Source organism: Coturnix japonica, chromosome Z (assembly GCF_054131305.1).
Source record: "Coturnix japonica strain WE chromosome Z, WE-NBRP24, whole genome shotgun sequence".
Taxonomy (NCBI): Eukaryota; Metazoa; Chordata; class Aves; order Galliformes; family Phasianidae; genus Coturnix; species Coturnix japonica.
Window position 1 is genome coordinate 3,233,534 of NC_140702.1, and position 12,407 is coordinate 3,245,940.

The window sequence follows — 12,407 nt, forward strand, 5'->3', positions numbered from 1 at the left end:
TGTTAATCCACAAGAACACTCTTTTTTCATCTCCATGATTTAATGTGAAGTAAAATGTGACACGATGGCTCTGTGGAAGAAGAAAACAAACAGTGTGCTGGTACAACATTCATGAGCACTAGAACTGATGGACTTTGAGGCTAACTGGAAATGGCTTTGGTTGCTTATGAGAAATCTGTTAGAAAACTGTGCTTAGAATTCCACAGGAAATACAGAGGATCCAAACTAGATGTGAATGTAACTCAAGAAGGGTCTGGATGGGGGCTCTGGCAGAGCCAGAGTTCTTTGTGAACCCCTATGAGGTTTTGGACACGGGTTTGGCATGGAGCAGAATAAAGATACATCACAGTTGAAAAGCATTTATTGGCTACCTATTCTACACTACAGGTGGTAGAACCAGTAACTCAGATTCTGATTCTGATCAGGTTCTGATGTGGAGTGATTTGTTGTCAGTTCTCTCATGGTTCTCCAGTCAGTTCTCCGGTGCCAGGATCTGCCACAGGGCATTCTGACCACGGGCATCATGTTTCTACGCTGCCGCCTGCATTGAACAGGCAACGGGACTGCCCAGCATGTGCAAGGCAGCACCTCTGTCACACCACCAGAATGTTTAAGGCTGTCGGGATTGTTGTTAGCGTCCCATTAACACTGAGGCTAGAGATACCCTTAGGACTGACATTACTATTAGCATTACTTTGATGGTGCCCTATCTGGGTCATTTCCAGGGGATGTCAGGAGTAAGGCACAGTGTCAGGAGAAAAAGAACAGACTCTGTTACTTTATAAACGTGATAATAGAGAGAGTTCATTGGAAAAAATACAACTCTTAAATAATGCAAAGCATGCTTCTGATTGGATGCAGGCATCATCTGGGCTCCGATTAATATTACTTTTAAGGTAAAGATTATTGTTACCTTAATGATTGTTTTTTTGGATTATGATCAGGGTTAAGGTTCCTTTTGCTACAAACTTGTAGCATCATTTTTGTTGTTACATTTGGAGTTAGAGACGATTTTAGAATCAGGGTAAGGGTTAGGATTAGAGTTACATTGCGGGTTAATGCTGTTGTCTTTACAGCTCCTGTGAGGGTTGGGGTCTGGGTCAGGTGTTTAAAAAATGAAATGAAAAAAGAATAAAAAAATATATTGAAAGCTTCAGATTTCCTTAATCTTTGTGGGAATCATATAATGTGCAACTCAAATCTACCTCTTCATGCAGTGACTGCCTGTAAATTTGCTAGAGCCTAATATAACATGTCCTTGTGCTTTCCGCTAACTCACCTTCATTTCATTTTCATTACATTTGCTTGGTAGTCAGATTTTGGTGTGTGGATATTTTAAAACAATCTAACTGACATTGGCAAAAGATTAGAAATAAAAAAAAAATATATGCACTGTCAGAAGGATGGTGCTGTGTTGTGCTTCTACCTTTGGCAGCCCCTGGAGAAATGCTGTGGCACACAGAACACCTTTGTATTGCACTGACTGCTGCCATGCAGCATGGATTTAACACACCAAATCCAGAGGAGCATGACTGCATCTAACTGCCCTGAGAAAAACTCCTGTAGCTGAAGAGATGAGGAGGCAGCTGCTCATCTGCAGAACAAGCAGCACTGCCAGACACTGGGCCAGGTGAGCACCTCCTGCTGCAGCGTGATGATGACAGGGCTGGAGATGATCTGCAAAGCCAGCTTCAAAGTGGGAGACATGAGTCAACATGGCAGGAGGACAGAGGTGTTAGGGAGCAGCCAAGGCATCAAAGAGTATCAAAAGGCTTTGAAAGGTATCACAAAGCCACAGCCAGGAAGACTGGGATTATCATGAGCAGCAACCTGGATGCTAGAGATTATTTGCTCCCATACAAAATGGTAGAGATCTTGCTGCTGACATCCCAAAGCCAGGCAAAATGGGAACCCAGAGCTCTGCCTGCACGAACCCCACAGCCATAGCATTGCAAGCTGAGCTGCCTTGCTGTTTGTTGCATTCATCCCAATCCCTGTGAATGAAGACTCGGAATGCAGCCAAGGCGATGACTGAGCATGAGAGTGACTTTATTCAATAAAAGACAGGAGGGCTTGAGAGGTCAAGGGTGAAGATAGGACTCCTCTTGTCAAGATGAGAGTGGCTCAGAGCTGGTGCTGCTGCCTGGTGCCTGGGACTGGCAGCCTGACTCTAAGTCCCCATCTAAGATGCTCAGCTTCACCTCACTGATGCTGCCCTGCTCCTGCATGGTGGTGCTGCTGTTGGGGCACTCGGGCTGTGCTTGGGATGGGCAGCACTGCAAAGGCGCTGGGTCACAATCCAGGCAAGTGACTGTGGTGTCTGGCAGGCTCAGGTCAGGAGCTTCAGCAGAGCCAGGAGATATGAGAGCATGAACGTGGATGAGCCCCTTGTGTCCATCACTGTTACCATGTGGAAGGCTGTCATCCGAATTGCAGCGATTTGTGCTTAATAAGAACTCTCCATTGATGGAAACACACTGCACATAACTACTTGGTTTGGATCTTTGGGGTTGACAAGGGCTCGAATCACCTAGGAAGGCACAGAAACACAAGGGATAGTGTCAAACGTTTGCAAGTTCAGTCATGAAAGAGGTTGTTGATATTTGGTTATAGAGTGGCGGCAGGAAGAAGCAAATAGGCTTCAAGCAACAGAGCCACTGTCTTGAAAGTGATCCTCATACAGGTCCAGCTCTTGTGTTGACAAGAGACTCATTTGGGAAAGACAGGGGTCAACTGAAGATGTCAGGCACGGCTTGAACACCAGAACGAGGTACAAGCCCACTGAAAGCATGAATTCTACCTGTGTTGCTGACAAGCAGTGTTTTGAAAGCTGGATTTGCACCCTTACCTGCCAGGACCAAGACTTCAGCTGAGAGCCCAAAGAAGTGAGAAGGAACAGAACTAGGACAGCTGACTTAAACTGGCCAAAGGATATTCCATACTATATGACATATTGTGGAAAGAGTTTTGAAGGGGGTAAATAGTTCATGTAAATCTCTTCCACTACTAGGAGGCTAACTGGGCACTGATTGGTAGGTGGTGAGCAATTGCTTTTGCATTCAACATAACTATTATCCTTTTCTCTATCTCAGAACATAATTCTATCTCAACCCATGAGTTCTACTTTGTGTTGTTTTTTCCCCCTTCAGTTCTCTCCTGCAATCCACTGGAATGGAGTGGAGTACTGTAACTTTCTCTCCCAACAGAAAAATAAAAACACATTCATTATTATTTATGGAAGACTGACTGCAGTTCATGCTCACTGGTTTGAGGTCTCTGGGCATAACCCTGACTGTGAACAGAAGCAATTGCTGAAACAGTCTGTCAAAAAAAGACTGGAGCTTCCTCTTCCAAAAGGCGGTCCTTAGAAACAATGCAATCAAACAGCTTCCCTGTAAGAGAAGGTTATCTGAAAATGCATTTAGAGAGTATCAGAGAAAGATAAGTAACAATGACAGCACAGAGAGCAGAAACTATTTCTTACCTCTAAGACTATAAATATTTCTTTGATGTCTCTCTTACATGATCCAATGGGCAAACATGTTGATGACTTCAGTTCTTCATGGCATCAATTTCTGTTTTAGCATGAGGCAAGTCATCCTTAAGAGACCATAAAAGCAAGCGATGAAATCGCTAACTACTGTGACATACCAGGTACCACATCTGACTGCTGTGGAACAGAACAAGCACATATGGGACAGTACACAATTCAACATCAACTCAGCAATGGCTGACATCACTCCCATAGAAATTGTGAAACAGAGCTGTGAAAACTGAAAAACAAAACATTCAGCATTTTCATTGGCATTTTGGTAAAGTTGCTGTAATAATGTAACAATAATGTAATGTAATGTAATAACGTAATAACTTCCTCCATTTTAAAGCCAGAGAATACTGCCCTCTGAACAATGAGGAACAAGATTTGTGGTGCTCTGTTAAACTTTTTCCAGCTCTACAGCATCTTTCAAAAGGCAATGGGACCAGTAGGCTGCATTCCTATGTACCATCCCACCTGCCCCCATGTTCCTGAGAACTCCACAACTCCAACAGAAGATATTATCATATTTAAATGCCTTTTGGCTTACCCCTACAGTAACTTTCTCCATGATTTTTAGTGCAACTTTTTCACCAGTAAGAAGATGCCGCCCGAGTTTTACCTTTGCAAAACCACCTACAAATCAAAACACAGATGCTTAAAGTTGAGCATGAATTCTTCTCTAATATAATATTACAGGTAAAGCAGAGTACCTAGCATACACTGTGTGTAATGCTTTAATTAGAGGAAGAGGTAATCAGCACCATCAATTTCCAACAGGTCTCAAAAATCCAATTCCAAGTTTATACTAATGAAACCTGACTTAGAGAACTGACAAGAGCTGTCAATCTATTCTCAGATTAATTCTAGAGTGGTGAGACAGACTGTTAGGCGTGCTGTTTCTGTACAAAGATGACACTTACCCGTTCCAACTGTTTCATGGAATTCCTAGTACTTGAGAATTTCCTCGTAGTCACTGACAGACATCCTGAAATGTGCAAGAACTGAAGATCCTCCAAGCACGTGCAATGAGGAAGTGCCAGCAGTGTTCACATCCTACTTAGGACATATTCTTAGAGGCAGAAGGGACACTCGTGGCAGATCCAGCAATGCTCATCTTCTCACCAACGTGCATCCCCCTCTCACCCAGCAACAACAAAACACAGTGCATGAAGCTGGCTTCACTTAGGTTAACAATATGGAACATCCCTCAGGGCTTTGTGCCACAGAGCAGTAGCAGGGCTGGACTACAGCTTTAGGAAGCAGTGGAAGCCTTTCCCTGTATGGTTACAGTGTCCCTGCACGCACCCCACAGCCAGAGCGTTGCAAGCTGAGCTGCCTTGATGTTTCTTACACTCATCCCAATCTCTGTGAATGAAGACTCAGAATGCAGTCAAGGCGTTGATTGAGCACGAGCGTGCCTTTATTCAATAGGAGAATGGAGGGAATGAAAGGTCCGGGGTAAAGATGGAACTCATCCTCTGATGTTAAGGAGAAAGTGTCTCAGAGCTCGTGGTGCTTCCTGGTGCCTGGGACTGGAGGCCTGACTCCAAGTCCCCCTCCAAGAGTCTCGGCTGCTCCTCATTAACGCTGTCCTGGTCCTGCTTGGAGGTGTTGTTATCGGGGCACTCGGGCTGGGCTTGCTCTGGGCTGTCCTGGAAAGGCACCGGGCCACAGTCCCGGCTGGTGACTGTGGCATCTGGCAGGCTCAGGTCAGCAGCTTCCGGAGGGATGGGATGAATAAGGGCTTCCACAATTATGACACTCTTCTGTCCTTCGCTGCTGTCACATAGAAGGCTTTCCTTTGAACTGCCGCATCCTGTGCTTCCTAACAGTTCAATACTGATGGAAGCACAGGATGCACCATCATCACTTGCCCTGGGTCTTCGAGGCGCACAAGGGCTGGAGTCACCTAGGAAGGAGTAGATGCACAGCGGTTAGTGTTGAATGTTCACAAGATAAATCATGAAAGAGGTTCTTGACATTTGGCATTTTGTAGTGGTGGTGGGCAGAAGCAAATAGGCTTCTAGCAACAGTGTCACTGCCTTGAAAGTGATCCTTGTGCAGGTCCAGCTCTTGTGTTGACAAGAGACTCATTTGGGAAAGACAGGGGTCAACTGAAGATGACAGGCACAGGCTTGAATGCTAGGAGGAGGTACAAGCCCACTGAAAGCATGAATTCTACCTGTGTTGCTGACAAGCAGTGTTTTTGCTGGATTTTTGCTGGATTTGCTCGCTTACCTGCCAGGAGCACGACTTCTGTTTCTGATGGCTCCCTGGCACTGCTCTGCAGTTGGTGTTCATCCACCGGTGATGTTCTGTGCAGGCAAAAGCAAGAACACCAACTGCCAGCAGGTGATTCCATCCTTCTGGGACGCCTTGGACTGGAGAGAGAAAACAGAGCATGCTGTCAGTCGTGGTGCAGGGTGAGGGAAGAGTTGCACCGAGCCCTTGCCAACAGTTCCCTATTCCTGGCACTGCCTGCTTTCTGCTGAAACACAGCTTAGAAACGCGCTCTGTTTCAAACAGCAGAGGATGCTTCCATTCCTACAGCTCAGCCCTCAAGTCCTGCTGGCTACATTCCTCTCAACCATGTCAAGCAAGATGCGGAGCATGTGAGCAAAGGCTCCACAGCCAGACAGGACAGGAGCTGGCAGGCCTAACTGCTTTCTGAGGAACTGTGCAGACATAAGGGAAGTTCAAAAGCATCTCTGACTCTTATGCTAACACCACCCCGGCCTCAGCTCACTGCCATCTTTAATTTCTAGTGCCAGCAAGTCTGACCAACAGCTCTCCTTAGAGGAGAACAGGAACTGGTTTCAGGCACGTGGCCCTGAAATCAGGAAAACCCCAACGTTTCGTGATACAGCCAGCACAGACCAGGATAGACGCCAGCGTGGCTTTCTGCATCTCGTGACTGCCTGCCCAACCAGGAAGGAAAGGCACCTTGTGTGGCTCCACTGAGCCCATTCGGCAACTGTGTGTTAGTTGAATCCTCAAAGATATAATGGACAAAAAGTAAACCAATAAAACCCATCTGACCAGTTATGATAGGGGCTGGAAAGGGAAGTCCTCTTTACCTTTCAGATGGAAAATCAATGATTGTGTGGAATCTCCCTGGTGCAGCTGTGGGGCCTTCCTCCACTTCGATTTCACTGCTCCTTATCACTGCAGGAGAGCTGCTCTGGCCTCTCAGGGCCTGTGCCTCCTGCACGGTGAGCAGCTTTGCAGCATGAGGAGACTCCAACACAGACTTGGGCTCAGGTTCAGAACTGTGCCCTGCAAGGGAAAACCACAGGTAAGACGGAGGATCAGAAAGCAGCAGCACAACCATCCCAGTTCTGCATTTTTCTCAGACTTGCTTATCCGAGCCACTGGAAGAAGAGGAGCTCAAAGTAACTGGGTGCTCAGAGGTATGCTCATGGCAAAGGACACAGCCACAATTAAGAGCTGCTCACTGTATGAAAAGAGGCATAAAAAAAAAAAAACCAACCCTAGAAGACAGGTCCGGGAACTCAGAAAGCTTTGCTGCCACACTTCAATTATGCTTCACCCCCATTCAGAACATCATAAAGGCAGGGACAGTGTTCTCATTCTCAGGACCCAGCAACAGGGTGCCATGTTCTCATCTAAGCCCAGAAGCCTCCTGTCCCGTTGAGAGTCAAAGTGTATTTGAAAGATCGTGGCCTCAATTAGATCAAGATCAAGATAATGGAGGAAGATACTCACCTGCTCCGTCTCCCATGGCTGACGTGGATTTGGAGCCAAAGAGGCCGTCTGTGTGGCTAATGATGAACTCCACCACTGCTGTCTGCGTCTGGACTTCTATGGAGGCAGCTCCTCCACTGGCGCAGGCTGACTGGCTGTGCTGGGATCTGAAGAAAAGGCAGATTTTACAAGTCATTCCTCCAAGACTGTTTCCCCAGGTCTGAATTTTTGCAGCCCAAAGCAGTCCAACTGGGCTCTGGAGACTTTTGCAGTGGGCAATCAGCATCAGCACCTACGAAATTCTCCTTGATCAACGACACAGCAGTCCCAGCTAAACAAGAGAGCAGAAACTGTCACATAGAAATTGTGCCCCTGGGGTTGGGAGAGAGCAGTTCAGGCTCTACCTCTGCTGCCAGCCACTTCTGACAGCTTTTACAGGAGAAGAGCACATTAGATGAAGAAGAAGGGAGGATTGCTTTCTTTCTGGAGAGCAGAACTAAGCATTGTGCTCAAACAGAAAAAGAAGATTACCTTAAGAGGTTTGGAGCCCACACTATGGCTAAATTGTGAGCATCCATGTTGGTGACCGAACAGTTCCCAGCAAGAGACGCCAAATGACGCATCAGATGCTCCAGCGTCCTGGAAAACAAGAGGGGCAGATGTTCAGCACCAAAAAGCAAGCTGTGCTGCAGTGCACAAAACAAACCTCACTTCATGGTGGTTGATGTCATTTCTACAGTCCCTGAATATGAAGTAGATAAAATGTTCCCAGTGCCACCACGCCGCAGCACCAAGCCCTGCAAAGCACAGCCGCAGCCATCGGCTGCACCAACCATGATCCCATGCCAAGAAAATGACCCAATCAATTGACCCAGTGCAGCCTTCAGCTGCTGCAGCGTGCACAGGAATGATGTTGCAGGTGTGAGACAACACCTGGAATCGCATCATCACCCTCTGAAAGGCAGCAGGGCTGAGCTCAGCAGACCGAGGGCAGCACTGACCTGTAGTGAGGAGCGGGCAGCTGCTGGATGGCATCCTTCATTCTCACAAACCTCTCCTCCTCGGTAGCTGCACAAGCAGCGTCCTGGAATAAGGAACGAAGGGATTACTGTGTCCAGTTCTGGGCTCCCCAGTACAAAAAAGACAGGGATCTCTTGGAAAGAGTCCTGCAGAGGGCCACTAAGATGGTGAAGGGCCTGGAGCATCTCCCCTGTGAGGAGAGACTTAGGGAACTGGGTCTGTTTAGCCTTGAGAAATGAAGACTGAGAGGGGACTTGATCCAGGTTTATAAATACCTGAGGTGTGGGAGCCATAGTGGTGAGTCTGGTCTCTTTTCAGTAGTGTGTGGGGATAGGACTAGGGGTAATGGGATGAAAGTACAGCATAGGAAGTTCCGCACATTTGTAAAGATCTTCTTTACAGTGAGGGTGACAGAGCACTGGAACAGGCTGCCCAGGGAGGTGGTGGAGTCTCCTTCTCTGGAGATATTCAAGACCTGCCTGGACGCCTGCCTGTGTGATATGGTGTAGGGAGCCTGCTTTGGCAGGGGGGTTGGACTTGATGATCTCTAGAGGTCCCTTCCAACCCTTACAATGCTGTGATTCTGTGATTCTGTGATTCAGACACGAGTCAGCCTAAATAGCTGCCAAAGGATTGGGAACCGTGGGGCCAGCGTGCTGGTGGTCAGCACCGAGGCAGACTCGATGCCTTCCAAGAGGCATCAGGGGAACACAGCAGCACTCAGCCTGCGCCATCAAGGCCAAGCTCTGGGGGGCTTTACAGCCTGATTGCGTATTGCAGCTCCTTGCAGCAGGCATTCCTCTCCAAGTCCACTTTGCTATTAACCCCATTCTACCAATAGTTGGGGAACAGCAAAGGAAAGGGAATTCTCGCAAGTATGGTGAATAACTTAAATCAGCACCTCCTGGCACCACCAAAAGCGGTATCAGTGAGAGGTAGGATGTGCCAAAGACATGCCTCATGGGGCTAACAGAAAGAAGACCTCAGAGCTGGGGCACTGCTGCAACCACTAGCCAGGACGCCCAGGGAACAGGTACGTATCTTTTCCAAGACATTGCCCTGTGCTTACCGAGAACTGGTCATACAGCTGGTTGGTGAGGAGAGGGTTTGGGAGCTCCCTGAAGTACATCTTGCATACAGAGCTCACACTGTGAATATCACGGACGCTGAGCTCTGGCACCTGCTCTGAATCAAATTCATGGCTGCAGAGAAGGACACAGAATTGGGCAGAGGGCTTTGAGAAAGACGAAAACAAGTCCAAAGCCACACAACATACAGTCAAGAAAAGGAAGGGGTTCCTCTGAACGCCCGCAGCATGGCACGGGGCCCTACTGACAGCTGTGTCAGTCACAGCACTCTTACCGTAGTCGCTGGATCTTGGACATGACGCCAGACAGGCGGTATATCCCGCGCACTACGCCATTCTCCTCAATGAACTGAGCACAGCTCTCGAGGACCTGGGGGACTACAGAACAAGAGCCAGTGGTTAGCTCAGCTTCTTACTCAAGTCCTGGTTCAGGCCATGCCCTTCTCACATCCCATCCACTAAGCCCAGCCAGGCTACTGCTTGCTTCCTCCTTAGAGGAGAAAGCTGGCAGAGACAGCTGAGAGGAAACTGTACAGAGATGTGTTCTTGGCTTTCCAGAAATGCCACAACCTATCAACAGCCTGGAGAAAGTAATTCTGGCAAAGCCACAGACACTGCAAGTTCCATCACAGCTCCCTGGGGAATAGAGGAGTCCAATCCCATGTCCAGAAAAGTTAGGGAAAGGATGCTGGCTGCTCTCTGTGTCCAGAAGGCTTCCTACGTTATCTGGCCGAAACAATTGGAGGATATGACCTCCCTTTCACCTTTACACGCCCAACGGAGATAGATCCAGGAATGGGCTGTTCCTTACCATCACGGCCAGAGCGAAGAAGGTGCTCCCCCAGGTCACACCCAAACAACCCTTCCTTCTCCGGCTCAGGCTCCGTCGCTCTCCTGGGACGGGCCTTCACCAGGGAACGAAGGAAGGGGATGAGCTTGCCCCGTCTCCTTGGCACTGCACAACAAAACAAAGAAACCACTTCATTTCAGGCTTGGCTCCGTTGGACGAGGCCAAACATAATGCATTCAACAGAGCATGTAACAACTGGAAGAACAGTATCAACAATGACAAGCAATAACAGATTTTCCCCATCCCTGGAGGTGCCCATGGAGCTTAATGCACTCCTCTTGCAAAGCTTGCTGAACTTGGGCATTAATGAATCCCTTGATAGTTACATTCTGACCCCGTTTTACTAACCCGCATTATCAGATGTAACATATGTACCTGGCTTTGGCAGTGAATTGACCAGGGACTCAGGAACTTTTCCACTGATGAGTTCCACGCACTCACCAGGGAAAAGTCCAACCTGTAACAAGAACAAAAAGACAGGTGGGCATTAGCGCGAGCCCAGAGCCAAAGGGAAGGTCCTCTGACACCGACACAGGGCAACCGTTTGCATCCAGAAGCCATCCTGTGCAGGCAGAGCAGCTCCAACCTGAGATTCCCGACTCTACTCAAGTTGTGCTCTCTAGTCAGAAACGTGTGCCTACCTCAAAGCCACGCTTGCCTCTCCAACAGGGGCTCAGCTCCTTTGGTGGCATGTCAACAATGGACACCAGATCTCCGACCTGAAAGAAATTGAAATGTCAATCCCGGATTCAGCAAATCTGGTAGGAAAACAAATCTCAAACGACTGCCTTCTTCTATGCATGACAACAAGGAACGCCTCTAACTGCTTACCTCAAGGGAGAGCTCACCCGGCCCCTGGGCGACGTGGCTCTTAATAACATGGGCCGCCGCAATCGCTGGAACGTTGATAGATGACACAGCACGCTCCAGCTGCGGCTTCCACATGTTATCAGCCTGCAAAACAGAGCACAGGCTGTGGTCAGGAGCTGAGGACATACCAGGAGGATTTCAAGGTGAGGAGCACATCTGCAGAGAAAGCTGCAGCAAATGCGCTCCGTCCTTATCAGCAGCACTTCAGAAGGAGCTGCACGTCTCATCACAGTTATTTCCCTTCCTGGTGCGCATTGCCAGGCCATGCAAAGATGCATCTCTCTCAACACAGACTAATCAGCAATGGCACTGGTACAGAAAGTTGGCCAGGCCCTTTTTGGCCCATTCTTGCCTGCAGGAGAGTACACCTGCAGCTCCTTCTAATGGCTCAACACAGGGAAAAAAGAACAGCCAGAGCTTCATACTGTACCTCCGTCGCCGCCACCTCAGGCTCACGGCTGATCCCACTGCACGCAGCACCCATCACAGCAAGTGTGAAGACACTGGAACAGAGCAGAAACACACTTCTGTTTTCTCTATTCACACAGCACAGTATGGACAGACTTCTTCAGAGCTACCCGCGCATACCCTGAGCCAAAACCATGCGGGGGGACAAAACATGGCACGTACCTGGCAGTGAGATCACCTCAAGCTATCTGCAGCAGTTCCTTGTCGCTTTGCTCAGATGGAATGAGAGCAAAAACTGCACCGAGGCAGTGGGCGGAGGGCGAGGAGAGGAGAGAGAAAGAGCAGGTCAGTGAGCAGGGCTAAGACAGTCATGGAATAACACACACAGCACAACCGTCCCATCCACTTGCTGCAAGACATGCTGAGTCTCAGGCTACGTGATGCCTGTCCGCCCAGCAACTTTACAACGCTTCCACTACTGAGCAAAGACAATGGAAGAAGCACGGGACAGGTGCCAACTTTACTGATACCCCCTTTGGAACGTGTGTACCAGGGGAAAATTACGTCTGATGGTCAAGAGTAAGCAATACGGTGCTGTGAGCTCCGACAGCCAGCAGTTCTCAACACCTCACTGCCCACCCATCCATCCCACACCAGCTCAGCTTACCTACAAGCTGCTGCACACGACGGTGTGAAGAAAAAAACACTAAAGGAACTAACTAACGGCACTAACTAACTAAAGTCACTAACTAACAAACAAAACTAACTAACAAACAGAACTAACTAACAAACAGAACTAACTAACAAACAGAACAAACTAACTAACGGCACTAAAGGCACAACAACAACAAGACAACCAACCACTCCGACCACTAGCTCACCCACAAAGGAACACAGAACGCACCGCTCCTCCCCTCATTCCAGACGCT

The 12,407-nt window shown here is 48.3% G+C and overlaps 1 protein-coding gene across 1 annotated transcript; it reads right to left on the reverse strand.

Moving 5' to 3' along the window:
- Nucleotides 1–2,026: 2,026 nt before the first annotated feature.
- LOC146753512 (rho GTPase-activating protein 32-like) lies at nucleotides 2,027–11,772 on the reverse strand. Its single transcript, XM_085530584.1, has 15 exons — nucleotides 11,701–11,772; nucleotides 11,501–11,573; nucleotides 11,032–11,154; nucleotides 10,842–10,919; nucleotides 10,576–10,657; nucleotides 10,162–10,305; nucleotides 9,626–9,728; nucleotides 9,333–9,465; nucleotides 8,245–8,327; nucleotides 7,775–7,882; nucleotides 7,265–7,410; nucleotides 6,616–6,814; nucleotides 5,777–5,919; nucleotides 4,086–5,447; nucleotides 2,027–3,600 (listed from the first exon to the last, which is right to left on the reverse strand). The coding sequence occupies exons 2-14, from the start codon at nucleotides 11,552–11,554 to the stop codon at nucleotides 5,023–5,025; spliced, it is 1,821 nt and encodes a 606-aa protein (XP_085386710.1). The 5' UTR covers nucleotides 11,555–11,573; nucleotides 11,701–11,772; the 3' UTR covers nucleotides 2,027–3,600; nucleotides 4,086–5,022.
- Between the last annotated feature and the right edge of the window lie 635 nt (nucleotides 11,773–12,407).

What these genes read in the sequence shown, in the direction of transcription:
- LOC146753512 (XM_085530584.1), bottom strand. Translation starts at nt 11,554, where the DNA reads ATGGGTGCTGCGTGCAGTGGGATCAGCCGTGAGCCTGAGGTGGCGGCG. An exon ending in AGCTGTATGACCAGTTCTCG is followed by an intron (nt 8,328 to 9,332) that starts GTAAGCACAGGG and finishes TCCTTATTCCAG; the next exon opens with GACGCTGCTTGTGCAGCTAC. An exon ending in CTGCCCGCTCCTCACTACAG is followed by an intron (nt 7,883 to 8,244) that starts GTCAGTGCTGCC and finishes CTTGTTTTCCAG; the next exon opens with GACGCTGGAGCATCTGATGC.